Raw genomic sequence first — 21,600 nt, forward strand, 5'->3', positions numbered from 1 at the left:
GTTTTAAGGGAGAGGGTAAGGAGTCATTCCAATCCCGGGAGCGGAAAGACTTACCTTAGGGGGAAAAAAGGATAGGTATACACTCGCACACACACACATATCCATCCACACATACACAGACACAAGCAGACATTTGTAAAGGCCTTTACAAATGTCTGCTTGTGTCTGTGTATGTGTGGATGGATATGTGTGTGTGTGTGCGAGTGTATTAATTATACTGAAAAATAATTTCCTTTTTTTTCATTGTAACAATATACAGATTCCCATTAGGAAATTTTGAACTGTTTATGAGAAATTTGGATTCCTTACTATGCTGTCAGATAGCAGCAAGCATTTAACAGTCTGTGGTATTTGAAATTCATCATAAAACAGTCTAGATCACAAGGCATGTTTATTAACAGGTTATCAGTGTGGATCATCACATTATCATCTTCAGACCTTCAGCCACATTGATAGAAAATGCTTGTGCATAGCAGGAACTACTGAATGATGATAGTAATAGCAACAGCAGTTGACTACCATCATTCAGCAGTTCCTGCTCTATGCACAGCCATTGTCCATCAATATGGTTGATGGTCCCCCCCCCCCCCCCCCCCCCCCCCCCCCCCATGAACCATGGACCATGCCATTGACGGGGAGGCTTGCGCGCCTCAGTGATACAGATAGCAGGACAGTAGGTGCAACCACAACACAGGGGTATCTGTTGAGAGGCCAGACAAAGGTGTGGTTACTGAAGAGGGGCAGCAGCCTTTTCAGTAGTTGCAGGGGCAACAGTTTGGATCATTGACTGATCTGGCCTTGTAACACTAACCAAAACAGTCTTGCTGTGCTGGAACTGTGAACGGCTGAAAGCAAGGGGAACTACAGCCATAATTTTTACCGAGGACATGCAGCTTTACTGTATGGTTAAATGATGATAGCATCCTGTTGGGTAAAATATTCCAGAGATAAAATAGTCTCCCATTCAGATCTCCGGGTGGGAACTACTCAGGAGGACATCGTTATCAGGAGAAAGAAAACTGGCATTCTATGGATCAGAGCGCAGAATGTCAGATCCCTTAATTGGGCAGGTCAGTTCGAAAATTTAAAAAGGGAAATGGATCGGTTAAAGTTAGGTATAGTGGGAACTAGTGAAGTTCGGTGGCAGGAGGAACAAGACTTCTGATCAGGTGAATACAGGGTTATAAATACAAAATCAAATAGGGGTAATGCTAGAGTAGGTTTAATAATGAATCAAAAAATAGGAGTGCGGGTAAGCTACTACGATCAGCATAGTGAACGCATTATTGTGACCAAGATAGATACGAATCCCACGCCTACCACAGTAGTACAAATTTATATGCCAACTAGCTCTACATATGACAAAGAGACTGATGAAATGTATGATGAGATAAAAGCAATTATTCAGATAGTGAAGGGAGACGAAAATTTAATAGTCACTGGTGACTGGAATTCGATAGTAGGAAAAGGAAGAGAAGGAAACATAATAGGTGAATATTGAATGGGGGTAAGAAATGGAAGAGGAAGTCGCCTGGTAGAATTTTGCACAGGGCATAACTTAATAATAGCTAACACTTGGTTCAAGAATCATGAAAGATGGTTGTATACATGGAAGAACCCTGGAGATACTAGAAGGTTTCAGATAGATTATACAATGGTAAGATAGATATTTAGGAACCAGGTTTTAAATTGTAAGACATGTCCAGGGGCAGATGTGAACTCTGGTTATGAACTGCAGATTAAAAATGAAGAAACTACAAAAAAGTGGGAATTTAAGGACTATAGGTAAGATAGATACTGCCTACAGGAAAATTAAAGAGACCTTTGGAGAAAAGAGAACCACTTGTATGAACATCAATAACTCAGATGGAAAACCAGTTCTAAGCAAACAAGGGAAAGGTGGAAGGAATATATAGAGGGTCTATACAAGGGCAATGAACTTGAGGACAATATTATGGAAATGGAAGAGGATGTAGATGAAGATGAAATGGGAGATACGATACTGCGTGAAGAGTTTGACAGAGCACTGAAAGACCTAAGTCGAAACAAGGCCCTGGGAGTAGACAACATTCCATTAGAATTACTGACAGCCTTGGGAGAGCCAGCCCTGACAAAACTCTACCATATGATGAGCAAGATGTATGAGACAGGCGAAATACCCTCAGACTTCAAGAAGAATATAGTAATTCCAATCCCAAAGAAAGCAGGTGTTGACAGATTTGAAAATTACTGAACTATCAGTTTAATAAGTCACAACTGCAAAATACTAACGTGAGTTCCTTACAGACTAATGGAAAAACTGGTAGAAGCCGACATCGGGGAAGAACAATTTAGATTCTGTAGGAATATTGGAACTTGTGAGGCAATACTGACCCTAAAACTTATCTTAGAAGATAGATTAAGGAAAGGTAAACCTACGTTTCTAGCATTTGTAGACTTAGAGAAAGCTTTTGACAACGTTCCCTGGAATACTCTCTTTCAAATTCTGAAGGTGGTAGGGGTAAAATACAGGGAGCAAAAGACTATTTACAATTTGTACAGAAACCAGATGGCGGTTACAAGGAAGCAGTGTTTGGGAAGGGAGTGAGACAGGGTTGTAGCCTATCCCCGACGTTATTCAATCTGTATATTGAGCAAGCAGTAAAGGAAACAAAAGAAAAATTTGGAGTAGGTATTAAAATCCATGGAGAAGAAATAAAAACTTTGAGGTTCGCCGATGACATTATAATTCTGTCAGAGACAGCAAAGGACTTGGAGGAGCAGCTGAACGGAATGGACAGTATCTTGAAAGGAGGATGCAAGATGACCATCAACAAAAGCAAAACAAGGATAATGGAATGTAGTCGAATTAAGTTGGGTGATGCTGAGGGAATTGGATTAGGAAATGAGACACTTAAAACAGTAGATGAGATTTGCTATTTGGGGAGTAAAATAACTGATGATGGCCGAAGTAGACAGGATATAAAATGTAGACTGGCAATGGCAAGGAAAGCATTTCTGAAGAAGAGAAATTTGTTAACATCGAGTATAGATCTAAGTGTCAGGAAGTCATTTCTGAAAGTATTTGTATGGAGTGTAGCCATTTATGGAAGTGAAACATGGACGATAAATAGTTTGGACAAGAAGAGAATAGAAGCTTCTGAAATGTGGTGCTACAGAAGAATGCTAAAGATTAGATGGGTAGATCACATAACTAATGAGGAGGTATTGAATAGCATTGGTGAGAAGAGAAATTTGTGGCAAAACTTGACTAGAAGAAGGGATCGGTTGGTAGGACACGTTCTGAGGCATCAAGGAATCAGCAATTTAGTACTGGAAGGCAGTGTGGAGGGCAAAAATCATAGAGGAAGATCAAAGGATGAATACACTAAGCAGATTCAGAAGGATGTAGGTTGCAGTAGGTACTGGGAGATGAAGTAGCTTGCACAGGATAGAGTAGTGTGGAGAGCTGCACCAAACCAGTCTCTGGACTAAAGACCAAAACAACAACAACATGGTTGAGGTCTGATGATGATTATGTGATGATCAGAACCGGTCACCTTTTAATTAACATGTCCTGCAAACTAGACTATTTTATAATGAATTTCAAATATTATATTGTGACTGCCCATTTTCTCCAACAATACTTTCAAAAATAAATAGTCTGTGATGATTTCAATGTAGATTTTTTAAAAGGATTCCCATAGGAAAAATGATCTGAAAGCTTTATTTGGATCCTATAATAATCTCAGTAATTAACTTCCCAACACAGGTAGTTACCATAAAAACGGAAGAACCATATTAGATAAGTTTTGCGTTGATGAGGCTCAAAGCATACCACATACCCAGTAACAAATGCTCTCTCTGATCATGATGAACAGTCAGAACAAATGAGATGTGGCTTACAGTACAGATATCCTCAGATCCTCAGTAGAAATCAGCTGGAATAATTAATAGCTCCATAACAAGTGTTTTTAAGAATAGTTTACATGAGATGACCTATGATGCTGACATAAAATTTAATCTGTTCCATGATAAACTCACACAGTGTTTGAAAATAACTTTCTGCATAAGCTAATCAGAAAGAACAACAAATGGCCATGTAAGAAACTATGGATCACTAGAGGGATGAAGTATGTTGTGAAAGGAAAAGGGAATTTTATCTGTTGGCAAGAACTACTCAAAATTATTAAGAAAAGTTATTAAAAATCTAAGGAGCAAGCACATTATGTCAGAAATCAGTTATTCTGACAACAGACGTTAGGCTATTTTGAATTTGGTTATACGAGAGACTGGATAAACAGCCAAAGAACAGGGAACATCACTTCTGACTTACATGGAAGAGCTATAAATGATGAGACACAGATAGCAAATGAACTTAATGATCGTTTATTAAATACTGTGGAAAATCTAATGACAAACAGTTCAAGATAAAAATTACAGCAGTATGTTGAACCAGCAACTCACATAAAATTCGGTGATACAAATATATCACCAACTTCTACCTCTGAAATTAAGAAAATTATATATACTCTCAAAAATAAAAGCTCATCTAGATTTGATGGTGTTTCCAATAGAGTGCTAAAGATTTGTTCCCATATAACAAACCCTGTCTTATCTGAAATATTAAATATATTACTTACTCAAGGGATGTTTCTAGAGAATTTGAAATATGGCATTGTTAAAACCCTCCATAAGAAAGGCTGTAGGAGAGATATCAATAACAACTAACCTGTTTCTCTACTGACATCATTTTCCAAAATTTTTGAGGAGATGGTGTATTCTAGATTAGTATCTCATCCTAGCAACATAATTATCCTTAGAAATTCACAGTTTGGATTTCAGAAGAGTTGCTCTACTAAGAATCTCATTTACATGTACAGTCAGCAAATATTAAAGGTGTTAAATAGTGTAATAGAGGCAGTTTGTATTTTCTGCAAGCTATTTGAGATATTTGACTGTACGAATCTAATATTCTTCTAGATAAACTGAAGTTTTATGGGAGTGATGGTATAGCCATATGCCATATAATGTCATATCTAACCAAAGGAATTCAGAAAGTTGTACTTGGTAATTCAACCAATGTTGTCTGGAGACATTTTTCTGACTGGGAAGTAATCACGTGTTGAGTTCCCCAATGTTCAATCTTAGGTCTGCCATTGTTTCTCATATATGTAAATGATCTTCTGTCTAATATACAACAAGCAGAATTAGTTCTTTTTGCTTATGACACTAGTATTGTAATCAATCAAGTCATACACAAACCACAAAAGAAATGGTAAACAAGATTCTTAAAAGTATAATTGACTGGTTTTCTGCAAATGGTCTCACTCTTGATTATAAAAAGACAATATATTTCAGTTCTGCACATCTAGAAGTACTACACCAATGATACAAGTAACACATAATGAGGAAATAATAAATAATATGAAAACTTCTAATTTCTTAGGTGCACATATTGTCGCAGAAGAAGCTGAGAAGCACTGTGTGTTGTGACTCGCCGATCTTTCAAAGTGCCGCCGCGCAGTTACGCGCGTCCTCTACATGCGGTGCTGTCTGCCAGCCATGCAGCAGCAGTGCCACCTAAGCGACCAGCCAGCCAGCGGCTGCTAGACTTGGATTCAGTTATGATTTGACTGTTAAAGTGTACACATGTCTTACTATGTTTACTTGATCTGTGACTTTCATGTATTGCATCTTCCTTGAAATATATTTGTTCAACTTGAAGTTCATACAATTACCAATGAGGTAGTGATTTTTCTTTCCCATCGTTGATCCACATGTTTCCATGGCTACTTTAGAGCAACTATTGCAAGGTCTCATAGAACAGCAAATGCTTCTCACAAATGCAATTCGTGATTTCATCACGGCATCAAATGCAGGGTGTCTCTCATCATTGTCTCTACCTACTTTCCCTCCTTACAACGAAACGGCGGAACACTGGTCTGATTACGAAAAAGTCTTCGACAGCACTTCTTGACATTTCATTTCACGGACAAACAAACATGTAAGTCTCTGTTCCTTTCATGGATTTCATCTTAAATGTATCGGTTGTTGTCACAATTGGCTCCTTTGAAAGATCCTGCATCTTTGTCCTTTGCTGAAATGTGCTCACTTCTCTCCATCTATTTTCAAAAGCAAACACATGTGGTAGCCTCTCATGTTGCCTTTTATCGTTGTCAAAAACAATCAAATCAATCCTATCGAGCTTGGGCTGCTGAACTTAACGGTCTCAGTAAAAAGTGTCAATTTGTTACTGAAGTTCACAAAGAATCCTACGCCGATTCCATGGTACGCGATGCTATTATCTGATGGGCACCCAACAAAGAAGTTAGGCTACATGCCCTTCAGTTGGAAAATCCGACTCTAGATGAAGACCTATCCATCGATCAGTCTTTTGAAATTTCTCGCACTGCTGGAGCGCGAATAGAGGCATGAGGCAACGTCGGGAAAATACAACCTCTGTGCGATGTTGACGAAGCGTGTGGCATGTCCCCGCCAGCCGACGTGGCCGCAGTATGCTCCCAAGCACAGCCTCAGCCTAACCATAAACAAACCTCTAAGAAACTGCAGCAAAACCCCTGGCAATTTCCTTCATGTCCGCAATGTTTTACGAAACATTCACGAGAAGACTGTACACAACATTGAGCCGTGTGTCACAAATGCAAAAAAGAGGGTCATGTGTCATCTGTTTGCAAATCCGACCGCATACATGATGTTCATGAACATGACGCTGATTCTGATTCTGTGTTGTCTGTCAATTGTACTTCTTCCCTTTCAGTGAAGTTTTTGCTCACTGTCCAAATACTTGGTTGAGATGTTCACATGCAGGTGGATACTGGTTCTGCTTCCAGTATCAGAAATTCTCAGACGTATCTTCAGTTGGGTTCTCCAGTCCTATCACCTGTCACTAGGCAATTACGGATTTACATTAAACAGAAGGTTTCTCTCTTAGGACAATTTGATGCTGAGGTATCTTACAAATCTCTCGTTTGCACTGTTCCCATATTTGTGGTCGACCATAGTAACGCGGAGAACCTTTTAGGTTTCGATGCCTTTCGCGTTTTTGGGTTCTCCATAGATGACTCTGTCAATATTGTCTCTGATGCTATTCCTTATGCTCAACTGGATTCCTTGTTGATGACATTTTCGTCCCTTATTTCTCCTGGGTTGTTGTTGTTGTTGTGGTCTTCAGTCCTGAGACTGGTTTGATGCAGCTCTCCATGCTACTCTATCCTGTGCAAGCCTCTTCATCTCCCAGTACCTACTGCAGCTTACATAATTCTGAATCTGCTTAGTGTATTCATCTCTTGGTCTCCCTCTACGATTTTTACCCTCCACGCTGCCCTCCAGTACTAAATTGGTGATCCCTTGATGCATCAGAACATGTCCTACCAACCGATCCCTTCTTCTCCCTGGGTTAGGCCATGCAAACGACTTTGAAGCTCATATCATGCTCAAACCCACTGCTCAGCCTAAGTTTTTTCGGGCTCGGCCCATTCCTGTGGCCCTTCACGATCACATCAAATGGGAGCTGGATTGTCTCGCTGCTTCAGGGGTCTTGCTTCCTGTCACTTCCAGTGAGTGGTCCTCTCCTGTTGTTGTTGCTAAGCCAAATGGTGATATTCGTCTCTGTAGTGATTTCAAAGCCACTGTAAATGCTCAATGTCTTATCGACACTTACCCTATGCCTCGACCTGAAGAATTGTTCACTAAACTTGCTGGAGGCCAGTATTTTTCTAAACTTGACCTGTCAGAAGCTTATCATCAACTTCCTCTCGACGCTGCTTCCCGGCAGTTTCTGGTCCTTAATACACCTTTCAGCCTCTATCAATACCAACGATTTCCACCGGGGTTGCCAGTGCCCCTGCTCTCTTTCAGCGATTCTTGGAGCAATTATTGCTCACTGTCCCTGGGTGAATCAATTACCAGGACAACATTGTTGTCACTGGCTCCACCACTGACGAACATCTTCAAAATCTCTGCACAATTTTTCATGTCTTACAGACTGCCGGTCTTAAGTGTAATCTTCAGAAATCAAAATTTTTTCCGGCATCTATCACGTACTTGGGGTTTCAACTCTCTTGGGATAGTATTCGTCCGCTTCAGCAAAGTGTCGCTGCGATCGATGCCCTTCTTTGCCGTACATCTATTAAGGAGCTGCACGCCTTCTTCGGGAAAATAGCATACTATCACAAGTTTTTACTGTCTGCTGCTTCGGTGGCTCAGCCGTTGCATCGCCTGTTGCATCAACATGTGCCTTTTTACTGGTCCGCGTCATGCAATGCGGCTTTCCAGAAATTTAGGACTATGCTGAAACAGGCCCCGTGCCTGGCTACTTATTGACCTGGCCAACATCTTGTTCTTGCCATGGACGCCTCTCAATATGGGGTCAGTGCAGTCTTTGCGCACCATTTTTCTGATGGTTCTCAACAACCTATTGCTTATGCCTCCAAAACGCTCACGGATGCCCAACAAAAGTATTCTCAAATTGAAAAAGAAGCTTTGGCCATTATTTATGCTCTTCATAAGTTTGGTGTTTTTCTCTATGGATCCAAATTTCATCTTGTTACGGATTACAAACCACTTGTTTCCTTGTTTCATCCATCAATGTCACTTCCCGACACGGCTGCACACCGCCTCCAGCATTGGGCTCTTTACTTGTCTCGTTTCAATTATGAGATTCATTTCTGACCGACGGCTCAACATGCGAATGCTGATGCACTGTCTCGCCTTCCAAAGGGTCCTGATCTGGCATTTGATAGGGACGAACTTTTGTCTTTCCACCTGAATGTTGCCAAGCAGCGGGTTGTGGACAGGTTCCCCATCACCAGAGACCGGCTGGCGGCTGCTACGGGTTCTGACCCTATCCTCTCCCGGGTTTTACGCGGTATTCAGAAGGGTTGGACAGATCATCCATCCGCTAAGACTTCTGATCCATTGCGGAACTACTACACTTTGCGTTACCACCTCACGGCTAAGGATGGTGTTATCCTCCTTTCCGCCGAAAATGCTTTGCTGTGTGTTGTGGTACCTGCGTCTTTGCATGCTTCGGTTTCGCGCCTCCTTCACCACGGACACTGGCGTGTCTCTCGCACAAAATCTCTGGCGCGCTGTCATGTGCACTGGCCCGACATCGACTCTGAAACTGCACACATGGTCGCTGCCTGCGGCCCTTGTGCGTCACAGGCCGCTGCCCCGAAGTCATCTTTGTCACCGTGGCCTTTGCCTGAGAAGCCCTAGGAGCGTATTCATGCTGACTTCGCGGGACCTTTTTTAGGTACTTATTGCCTTCTCGTTATTGATGCCTACTCTAACTTTTCTTTCATTGTCCGTTGCCCATCGCCTACCACCGCGGCAACCACCAATGCTCTAGCTCGCATTTTCTCTTTGGAAGGCCTTCCCTCTACTCTTGTTACTGATAATGGTCTGCAATTTGCCTCTTTCAATTTTGCGGATTTTTGTGCCCATCACGGCGTCATGCATATCAAGGCCCCTCCATTTCATCCACAGTCAAACGGTGAGGCTCAACGACTGTTCCGCACATTTAAGGCTCAGATGAGGAAACTCTTGATTTCTTCTGCTGATGATGTGCTTCTGCAATTTCTGGCTTATTACTGTTTCACCCTGTAACACGTCCGTATTTTATTTATCCCACTCGATCGGGATCTAATAGCAGCCCAAATGAATAATTAAATAATGTGACCGTGTACCTAATGGGGCTGGCAATCGGAATGGACTGCTATGGAGTTGTTACATTCCATTTTGTCCTTCTCAAATGCTGTAATAATGAAATGCCTGGTGACAAGAATAACGCCAACACAGCTTCACTAATCAAGACCTATATTCGTCTCAGAAACACAATAAAAAGGAGACAGCCACTGCCTTCATCATACACTTTTAATAACGGCTAATCTCAGCACAGGCTTCTTCATTATTCATACTCGTCACATGCTGATACAATCACTGCAATCCAACACTGCAATCCAACACTGCAATCCAACACTGCAAATCCAAAACAATACCGGCACGGTAGACGCGAAATCAAAATAACGGCACAGAAATATCACTGATCACTCCCGTAGTTATACTTTATCACTTTCCCGTATTATTCTAACACAAAGGGGTTAAACCACAGCGATGGCCACTCCCTTTGTCGGTAAATCTCGCATTACTATAACTGCTGGCTTCCGCACAGCTTGGCCCGCCACACGGGACAACTCACTCAACTCTCCACTCGCTCTCGCAACACGACACACTAATTGATAGTTTGTCCTGTCGACCTGTGCCGAGTGCAAACCTACAGTAAGGGCCTATGGACCCCTTACATCCCCGCCCTCGAAAACATCTTTGGAGCCTCCGGCGTAAAAGAATCGGCAAGGGAATTTGACATTACTACATCTGAACTAAACACATAGTGTAAATAACTAATGAAATTACAATTTACTAAATAATCCCTCGACTCCGGTAGTGGGCTGCCTCCACAATAATTTCTACAAAAGGTTGTTACATCTCATAAACATGGCATTGTCCAAATTACAATTTTTATATCAAACACCAATAGTCCTCTATAGTCCAATATTGAATGAAACACACAACATACAATCAAAAATTATTACTTGAACACATGACATATGAATTATTATACTACAAATTAGTTGTTACAGGTTTTATACCCATTCTCAGGTAATCGTCGATGTGAAATACGCAATTCTAATTATAATACATCAGAAAACACAATGTAAATAAACATTTTCCTTTTTCAAATGTCCGTTTAACAACTAAATGTTCTAAATACACCTTAGCAGGTTTATTCGGGTCCTTGTAGCTCTCACTCTTGACCAGACCTCATCTGGAGTGTCATTCGGTTTTCCGGTCCCTCCACCTCTTCCTCTATAATCAGACGAATGATTAAAATGATTCCTTGGGTCATTACTTCCCTCTTGGTTTTGACCATTAGCTTGATTGTGTTCCTGTGATCGAACAGATTCCATCTGTTCCAGTATTTCCATCAAGGCCTCCCTACCTTTAATTAGGCTCCTGGATACAGTTTCTTGCATTCTCCAGCTCATTCTTCTTTTTATTGCTGATATCATTACGTCATCACTCAGGGGTTGTTCCAAAGTCTCGTTCAATTCCCACAAATGTTCGGCAAACTCTCTCAATGTTCCTCTCCATGTACTAAGTGACTTGTGGTGGAGTAGGTCCTCAATTGCTACACACTGATGACTTCTGGACCAGTATTTCTTCAAGAATTCCTCTTCAAACTGATCATAACTAGCAGTCCCTTCCTTTTTCCTGACTCCCCAAGTGAAGGCCTCACCTTCCAATCTATCTATTGCAAATTGAATCTTGTCTGAGTCTTTAAGATGTGCCGGGAAAACTCCTTTTAACCATTTCATAAATATCATTGGGTGCAACCCTCCTTTTGGTCTAAATTTCTGCCCTGTATTACTTTGGACGTACCGATTATCACTGCTCATCAAGGTAACGACTTTACCTTCCCCAACGGTTAAAGTGGCATTGCTAATTCGTTTATCAATTTCTTCTGTCTTGCTCTCCAATTGTTGCACTCCCTGTTGTAATTGCCTGACCTCCATTGCAACCCTCTTGTTATCCTCTTCTCGTTGCACAGCTATAGCATTTCTCAGATTGACGGCCAGTTGGGTTTGCCTATCTCCTATCCCCTTAACCGTATCATTGCAATGTTTCTGCATCTGCGTCACCTCGACGATTCGACAATTGCAATTTGTTTCTACTTCGTTGATTCTTTCTCCCAATTCTGCTTTCGTTTCTTCAATATCGTCTTCTATCCTTTTTGTTAACTTTCCTTCCATCTTCTCCACGTCTCCCTGGACTTGATCTATGCTCTTCTGTAGCTTCCTCTCTCTCTCGTTGATGTCCATCTTCAATTGTTCTCTTAACTCCTGCATTTCCTTCTTCAGATTATATTCTATCTTCATTTGCAATGTTTTGATCTCTTGTGCTATAGTTTCCTTAAATGACTCCAAGCTTTCTTTGGTTTCTTGTAAATATTCCTTTAATGATTTACAGAATATTTCTTCCCTTTCTCTAGCTTCTTGTAAACTTTTCTCTACTGATTCTCGGGATATTCTTCCCTCTTCTCTAGTTTCTTGTAAACCTTTCTCTAATGATGAGGTAGTTTCTTGTAAAACCTTTAGTGATTCTCTTGTTTCTTGTGAACCCTTCTCTAATGATGCGTTAGTCTTCTTTAGCAAGTCTACCAACATCGACCATCTATCTGCATCTTCTGAAACTGACTTATTTCTCGTCGTTTGTCTCAAGTCTCGGGATAACTAGTTGAATGTGCTAATGGGCTATCTAATGACAACCCCCAACTACTGATTCCTGAATCATCTCTGTCTTCCTGTCCTATCCCTTTCCTTTCAACTACTGCCTCACAAACCTGCTTATCTTCAGCAGACATGTTTGGTTTATTTTTAATGCACAGGCAAGCAATGTAAAATAACCTCTAGCAACCCAAAACACTCCTAATTACCATGAAACTAATCAAACAGTACCTGCAGTATTTTCAGTTAATCTCAAATTGATACAATATGTATGAATACCGAGCATACCAACTCTCAAAACCTAATAATTTCAAATAACAATTTTCACATACACAGTTTATGCAAAATGTTTTAAATAAGATAAATCACACCATTCATTAAATCTATAAATGTAAAATCCCCAAAAACAATGAGCATATCTGTATAATCACCATTTAAACCGCGCAACCTGCATGAATAGGTATGTTATATTTCAGAGTATGTTTCGCAAACTTTTCGGAAATTACTATAATTGGGCACTTTTCCTAATGTAAATATCAGTTAAAAATTGTTTATTTACCGCGAAGACTGCACACTACAATTTAATGTTATGCCAACAGGTCGTCTTCACTCACCAACTGACCCTACCACGAGTCGCGATGTTTTGACGTTTGAAGTTGGCGTGGCGCTGTACTGCCGCTGGAGCCATGTGAAGTCACGCTGAAGATCTGCGGCGAGTTGTCGTAGTTCTCAGCCGGCCGCTCCATGTCGCTGCAGGCGGGCGTAGTTTGTAGTTCGGCTGCTAGATGCCGGGTCGGCGCTCGGTGTCTCGAAGTCACACTGCTCGCTGCGGCGGGACGTCGTAGTTCTCAGCCGGCCGCTCTGTGGCGCTGCAGGCGGGCGTAGTTTGTAGTTCAGCCGCTAGATGCTGGGTCGGCGCTCGGTGTCTCGAAGTTGCGCTGAAGATCGTCGGTGCAGTGCGTCTGTGCTTGAACTATTCCTTGCACAGGTAGTTGGGATGACGTGTGAAATCACCTCGCAGATCGAAACTCTTTGGCGCAGCTGCTACACGGGTCTGCGTGACGTCACTCAACAATTGCGTTGCCACATAAATTGTCGTCCGCATAACAGTTTATGGGTCCACATGAAGCTGTCCGATTTTCACTATTCAAAAAGCAAAATCAGTCACAATATTACTATTAAACACTTCTGTAAAAGCTTTAGTGACGAATTCTTGGGTCGTTTTGCTATTGTAATGTTCACATGTGTCTTTCTTTGTTGTTCACTTTTCACAGTTTTTCGCGCGGATCTACACGTTTGCACATCATAACACAGTTTATCGACACTATTATTCTTATCTAATATGGCAAGAGAAAACAGTTTAGTCACAATCGTAAGATACTATTACTTCGTATTGTTCAAAATGCACTGTTTCTTGTCGCGATTTCAAAGTTTATGCTCTGTCTCGATCCAAATTGAAAAAAATATTTTCTCGCGTTAAGCAAGATAAAATTACCTATTGTCCTTACTACTTGTCTGAAAATTACACTTGTCCTTTCACGGTAAGCCAAGGGTGTAACACGTCCGTATTTTATGTATCCCACTCGATCGGGATCTAATAGCAGCCCAAATGAATAATTAAATAATGTGACCGTGTACCTAATGGGGCTCGCAATCAGAATGGACTGCTACGGAGTTGTTACATTCCATTTTGTCCTTCTCAAATGCTGTAATAATGAAATGCCTGGTGACAAGAATAACGCCAACACAGCTTCACTAATCAAGACCTATATTCGTCTCAGAAACACAATAAAAAGGAGACAGCCACTGCCTTCATCATACACTTTTAATAACGGCTAATCTCAGCACAGGCTTCTTCGTTATTCATACTCGTCACATGCTGATACAATCACTGCAATCCAACACTGCAATCCAACACTGCAAATACAAAATAATACCGGCACGGTAGACGCAAAATCAAAATAACGGCACAGAAATATCACTGATCACTCCCATAGTTATACTTTATCACTTTCCCGTATTATTCTAACACAAAGGGGTTAAACCACAGCGATGGCCACTCCCTTTGTCGGTAAATCTCGCATTACTATAACTGCTGGCTTCCGCACAGCTCGGCCCGCCACATGGGACAACTCACTCAACTCTCCACTCGCTCTCGCAACACGACACACTAATCGATAGTTTGCCCTGTCGACCTGTGCTGAGTGCAAACCTACAGTAAGAGCCTATGGACCCCCTACAACCCCCATGGGCGACCACAGCCCAGCTGAGCTCATACATGGCCAACAGCGCCACACGCTACTTCATCTTCTGCGGCCTTCCACCTCATGGCCGCGAGTGCCTTCGCTTGGCGGGTTCACCGCCGACGACCTTGTATGGGTACGGGGATATGGCAGGTGGCCAAAATGGAGTCCTGACTGCATCTTACGACACTGTGGCCAACACCTGTATGAAATCCAGATGGACACGGGTGTTGCAGTGTGTCATTTGAACCAGCGTCGGCCTCATGTGCAGGCAACACCTGTTCAGGATGCCGATACACCACCTTCGCCTCTACCTGATTCTCGGGATACTGGAATCTCTCATTACTCACAACGCAGTCCTCTCACCATCATATCGGTGCCAGCACAAGAACTGACGCCACCAGGAGACGGGCCCATGCAGGAACCAGATGACCATCATCTGTCGGAGCAACTCTATACTTGCCTCCTTCTCCTACGGACGCGGACACATCACCCATGTCTCCTGTTATAACAACCGGACTTGCCGCAACGGGCAGATTGGTGTACGGGGCCCCAACAGATTCGACCCCCACATCTCCTGTCATCTCGACCCGTTATCATCGTGGACACTTCCGTCCGTACGGGAAGCCTCCTCCTCGAGACTTTACGGCCAGTCAAACAACACCTATGGACATTAGCAATCTACAGGCCACCTCCATCAAGACCTGTGCAAAAAGTTCAAAGGGGGGAAAAGTGTTGTGACTCGCCGATCTTTCAAAGTGCCGCCGCGCCGTTACGCATGTCCTCTACATGCGGCAGTGTCTGCCAGCCATGCAGCAGCAGCGCCACCTAAGCGGCCAGCCAGCCAGCGGCCGCTAGACTTGGACTCAGTTATGATTTGACTGTTAAAGTGTACACACATCTTACTCTGTTTACTTGATCTGTGACTTTCATGTATTGCATCTTCCCTGAAATATATTTGTTCAACTTGAAGTTAATACACTGTGGTGTAGTGGCTATAGTACTAAACTGTTGCATGTAGGGTCCTGAGTTCAAAACTCACATGGACTGTACAGTTTTAATTTCTATATTCAGTTTGAGTACATTCTAGAAGTATCCACAAATGTCAAGTACCATTGTACTGGAATGTTCTGTAGCTGTATATATACTGTATGTGTTCTGGCTGGAGGCAGTTTGCTCCACGCTCTTGTATGTGGAAGTGCTGAATAAACCTTTGTTAAGTGAAGTCAGTGTTTGTCATTCATCTAATGACACCTTCTTCTATGTGACATGTGATAACAACTTAAACTGGAAGATGCACATTTTTTAACTCCTAAAACAACTTTTTTCAGCGACATTTGTACTTGGAATCATTGCAAATATTGGAGAGAGAAATATCAATAAATTGACATATTCTGTATACCTTCATTCTGTAATATTATATGGAGTAATTTTCTGTTCTAACTCATCTTTAAGAAAGGAAGTCTTTGTTGGTCAAAAACGTGCTGTAAGAATAATATATGGTGCTGACTCATGGTCACCTTCTATACATCTGTTTAAAGAGATGGGAATTCTGACTAGTGTTTCATGGTATATTTATTTCCTCATGAAGTTTGTCATAAATAATCTAATGCAGTTCAAAAGGAACAACAATCTACATAATTATAATTAGAAGAAAAAATGACATTCATTACTCCTTATTAAGATTTTCTTTAGCACAAAAAGGAGTGCACAGCACTGCAACTGAAATTTTTGATAATGTACCCAGTAATACAAAAAGTGTGACAGATGGGAAAGTAAACTTTGAAAGAAAACTGAAAAAGTTTATCCTAAACAACTTCTTCTACTCCATAGAATTTGTACTACTGTAACTTGTGAAAGGTGATGGGTAGGAATTACTACTCACATCTGTGTATTTAATAATAATAACAACAAACAAAAAACTTATAAATGTTCAGTATATAGCCATATTTACAAATTAATTTGCAATGTGAATGTAAAATGACTCATTTCACATTGTTACAATTTATCATGCAAATGATCAATGGAACATGAAACTAACTAACCAACCACAAGAATTTTGAAAAATGATATCAATAGTGAAACAGATAGGCAGTTGCCGACATCTCTCCTATAACCTTTGTTGAAGAGGTGTTTAACAATGGCACATTTCAGTCTCTCTGGAAAGACAGAGTATGGATAAAAGAAGAACCACATCAACTTGAAGTAAACAACCAGCTGCAGTCAGCAAACCTCATGGCGCCATCAGCCATTCCAATGAGTTAGATTCTGGTTGTAGAGTGCACTTCCAAAAGATAAAGCTCAGTGTTGTCACTGTGGAGGGAGTACTTTGTGAGATTTAATGGTTAGTATTTTGTTTCTGTTTATCTTTTTCCATTGCACTGTGACTGTAAAAATATATATTTGCATTTATTGTAGTTTTGTAGTGCTAAAGAAACAGCAATTTTAAGTGAAATGTTTACAGTTTTACAACACAGTGTATGGATGACAAGTCCAGACTAATATGGGTGGACACACATTCACTGATTGCCAACTACAATATGTTCCACTGCATTGGAAACATGTTTCTGGTTTTCTGCTTATGTTTGTTCATGTATCTTGTCAAATTACACATGCCTGACAACTCTCTTTTATATGGAATGTCCAGAAAACAATTAATGAATAAAAGAGTGATTATATAGTGTTATTATGGTCTTTTGTACAAATTGTGTAACTTCTGAAGAAAATTTAGCTACAGCATAGAATACTTTTATTTATATCATGAGGTTCCTTACAGAAACACTTGGGCCTTATAAAGTTTTGTAATTCTATAAACAGATAATTTGTTTGCCTGCATTTACTGTAGTGAGTGGTGAACATGCAGGATGTAAGAATAGTAAAAAGTAACTATCGGGATAAGTGGTCACATTAGAACTTTCCAAGTTTTTGTAAAAAAGGAAGTAAAATATTAATATCTTATTGGTACCACTATCAATAATGGTCTAGATGTAAAAGTGGATGGGGAATTGTGCAACACAAGTCTTGGACTCTGAATGGAGTGAAGTAAATAGCTAAAAATACTCAGGAAAATGTGATCCTAAGCAGACAGGAAAAATATTTTTAAAACAAGATTAAGTTTGTTTCTTCTCAGCAACTTTTTCAGTTCCACAGTTCAGTTCTTGATCACTATCACGTATGTAACTCTTATACATATGACAAGTTTCATAGCATACAGAACAACAAATTTTATCTTTGGAACATGGGAGTTAGTATGTTAACTGCTAAATATGAAGGCAAGTTCTTACTCTTAAGTTGGCAAATGCATGTCGTGGTGGCCAGACTCTGCTTGCTACAATATTGTCAAGTTTTGGGAAGTAACCCTCCTCTACCGGTTCACGCCAGTTCGACAGGCGTCTGACACGAGCAAGCCTGTTGCTGAGTCGTTCAAAGTTGTACCTGTACAGGTGAAAATACATATGTTAAAAAGGTAAAAGATAACATGCTGCATTGTAATATGACACAGATAGTTTGTAAAAGTTAGTTGACTACAATGAAGGATACTTTTTGATACAGAGTATTACAATGAGAGGCTCATTTGTCAAGGTATTTGAGTATTAGGAAAGTATGGACTGTTAAAGTATAGCTAATTTGTTATGTACAAGAAAAGAAATACCTGCATGCACAGTGGCAAAGAGTGACATCAAAAAAGTAATTCCTAAATTGTCCAAGGTGCTTTCACTGACAGAAAACATAGGGGTATGTGTGGTACATATATGGCCATAATGAAAATACACAAAAATGTAATAAAAATATACAGCAAACAAGTGAAAATAGCATGACCATTAGATAAAGAAAGTAAGCAAGATGCATATAATTTAAAATTAGATGCAGGATAGAAAAAACTTCATACAAATTAGCGTGGCACAAAGGAATAAGCTTCACAGGCAAGGAGTGAGTGAAAAATAGAAGTTTAGAAATGATAGATTCAGTGTGTGACCCAGAGCTGATGAGGACTTAAATTGAAAAAGAGCAAGGCATAAAAAAATACACACAATATGGAGCATGTCGAACAGATTCGTGCATCCAATTTTGCACTTTATACAGGATGAAGATTAATAACATTGGCAAACTGTAGGGACAGATTCCTGACTGGAAATGGGAAAAGAGGGTCCTATGAACAAGTGTCCAGAAATGCAAAGTTGCCATGATAGATGGTGCCGATAAATGAAAGTTCCTCTGGCCATTCCTTGTGTGTTTCAGCTGGTGTGATTTTTATTTATTTATTTATTCATCTGTAGACAAGTTGTGTTGTATGGATGTCGTCAACTGTATACATGGAATGAGTATATACATAATAGTACTTCTGGTAGTACATATATCTATGGTGCAACTTAATCGTTTGTACACAAAACAAATACACACCAATCTTAGTTACAAATAAATATAAATTTACAAATGTATTCTTGCATGGGTTACACAAAACAAATACACACCAATCTTAATTACAGATAAATATAAATTTACAAAGGTACTCTTGCATGAATTGAGGTGAACACATGTCATTTACAGTATTCTCTGACAGTATAGTAACATTTATCTGCTAAATAACTTTTTGCAGCTTTCCTAAAGGCATGTATTCCAGTTTCAGCTTTGATCTCCTCTGGAAGTCTATTATACATTTTTATTCCATTAAATAATAAACTATTTTGGGTTTTTGTTTTGTTTTTTCGTATGAGATGCAAATGGTGGCAGGATCTAGTCCAGTGTTGGTGTATAGATCTGTTTTGTGTGTACTGGTCAAAGTGTTTCTTTATATATATATCACAGTCTGAAAGATGTATTCACTTGGTACTGCCAAGATTCCCATGGTTTTGAATAAATCAGTACAGTGAGCTCTCTTGCTGCTTTTTGTCATTATTCATACAGCCCTCTTTTGCAGCTTGAAAATTGCTTGTATGTTCTGCACATTTGTACCCCAGAAGGTTATGCCATAACTAATTATTGAATGCACATATGCGAAGTATGTAGTCTTAGCACATGAACTATTACATACTGACATAATTATCTGGAGTGCATAGCAAGCAGTAGCAATTTTCTTTTCTAGTGCTGCAATATGGTCAGTCCATTTAAGCTGTGAGTCAACATGCATTCCTAGGAATTTTGTGTTTGTGACACAATCTATAAGTTCATCTTTAACTTTTAGGCCTATGCTATTATGTTTTTTTATTTACGTGGAAATTAATACTGTTTGTTTTTTTAATATTGAGGGTTAATTTGTTGCTTACTACCCACTTTCATACATGATCGAGAGTTTCTTCAGCTTTGTCTCTCAATTTGTCTGGTGACTCATACTGATAAGGATGCTGCTATCATCTGCAAATAGTATTGCTTCCCCGTATTTGACACTCTGGGGAAAATCATTGATATATATTAGGAAGAGTATTGGCCCTAACACACTTCCCTGAGGGACTCCTATGTTAATATGTTCTGGTTTGGAAATGTGTTTTGTCAATCTGCTGAACTTCGTTTGTGAGATCTCTACACACTGTACCCTATTTTCCAAGTACGATTGAAACCAATTATTTACTGTTCCCCTTATTCCTAGTGCCTCCATTTTGTTTAGTAGTATTTTGTGGTCTACCATCTCAAATGCTTTGCTAAGGTCAAGGAATATGCCTGTTACATGTTCACCTTTGTCAAGTGCTTCTAAGACAAAATTTGTGAAGTGAGCTACTGCTGAACCTGTGCTTCTTCCTGGCCTGAAACCAACATGACAACCGCTACTATCACTATAACCTGTAACAAATACGAGAATTATCAGCAGCATATTTCCCTCTACAGAAAGTATTATGATGAAGGTTTTTGCATCAGACAATCACTATAATGAGATTTTTGTCATCAGTCCTCTTTACTGAGAAAGAAACCTTTTCCAGAACTGTCATCATCAATCTGCATAATTGTCATCTGTGGGCTACAGACAATCTTCAGGTAATGGCTGAAGCATCTCATCAGCATCAAGTATGGGTAGGGATTCCTGGTATCTACATACTTGGACCAGTTATTATTCCTGAACACCTCAACAGAGGAACATACCTGGACTTTCTGCAGAATACTCTGCCTAAGCTGCTTGCGAATGAGCCTTTGGCAATACAACAGGTTATGTGACTTCTGCTTGATGAGGCACCACCCCACTTCCACATTACAGTTTGCTGACACCTCAACAGCATCTTCCTCGGGACATTAGATAGCTCATAAAGGCACTGTAACAAGGACTGCTAGGTCACTGGACTTTACCTCTGGGAGCATCTGAAAAGTGTTGTGTATGCTTAACCAGTTCCTGATGTGCAGACCCTTCAACAATGTGTTCCTGACCCTTGTGATGCTATTCAGAGAGAGGCTGAAAAGTGCAAAAGAGTGCGGCAATCCACGATGTGACATGTGAATGCACGTATTGCATCCCACAGAGACCACCTTGGAAATCTGTTGAATGTGGATGCGAAGTAGCTCTGTGCTGTATTCCAGGACAGTTTGCTGCCACTGCACACACACAGTCCATTGCCGGACATGTGGTCATAGGACATTTTTTCCTCCATTTTCAGTCAGGAACCAATTCCCGCTGTTCATCAGTTTTGTTAATGTTCACCCTGTATAACTGGAAGCATCTGAGATAAACGACCCAGTACACTGCTGGTCATTAAAATTGTAAAACAATGCAAACAAATGTCAAACTGGCATGAAGTGCACTGGATACTTGGATGTGCAAATAGTTAGCAATTCAGCATAACTGCACAATGTAGGTACAACTAACACCATTTACAGTCTTTATGTAAGGAAAGGTTACGCAGTTGGTCCATAATTCATCTGAATGTTGGTTTTTTGTGAGAAGACTGTGTTACTGTCTTGTTTAAGAAGGAGAAACATCTACCAGCACACATTGTAATTTGTCAGCGCAGAATTGTGCTCTGTCGCAAGTGTGATTTGTTGTTCAGCAATATTGCTGATCACAACACTGGTCAGTATCCTAAAACAGTCAAGGGAATATGGAATCAGTATATTCAGTGCCATGCAGACATAGAATCAACATACTC

At 40.4% G+C, this 21,600-nt stretch overlaps 1 protein-coding gene across 1 annotated transcript in view; it reads right to left on the reverse strand.

The window, feature by feature from the left end:
* The window catches only part of LOC126101182 (phenoloxidase 2-like), a 213,004-nt gene that overhangs the window by 134,874 nt on the left and 56,530 nt on the right, over positions 1–21,600 (reverse strand). Inside the window, exon 6 of the mRNA XM_049911879.1 lies at positions 17,818–17,968. Within this exon, the coding sequence (XP_049767836.1) occupies positions 17,818–17,968 (151 nt within the window). The remainder of the gene's footprint in view (positions 1–17,817; positions 17,969–21,600) is intronic.

This window comes from Schistocerca cancellata, chromosome 9, assembly GCF_023864275.1.
Source record: "Schistocerca cancellata isolate TAMUIC-IGC-003103 chromosome 9, iqSchCanc2.1, whole genome shotgun sequence".
In the NCBI taxonomy this organism is placed as follows: Eukaryota; Metazoa; Arthropoda; class Insecta; order Orthoptera; family Acrididae; genus Schistocerca; species Schistocerca cancellata.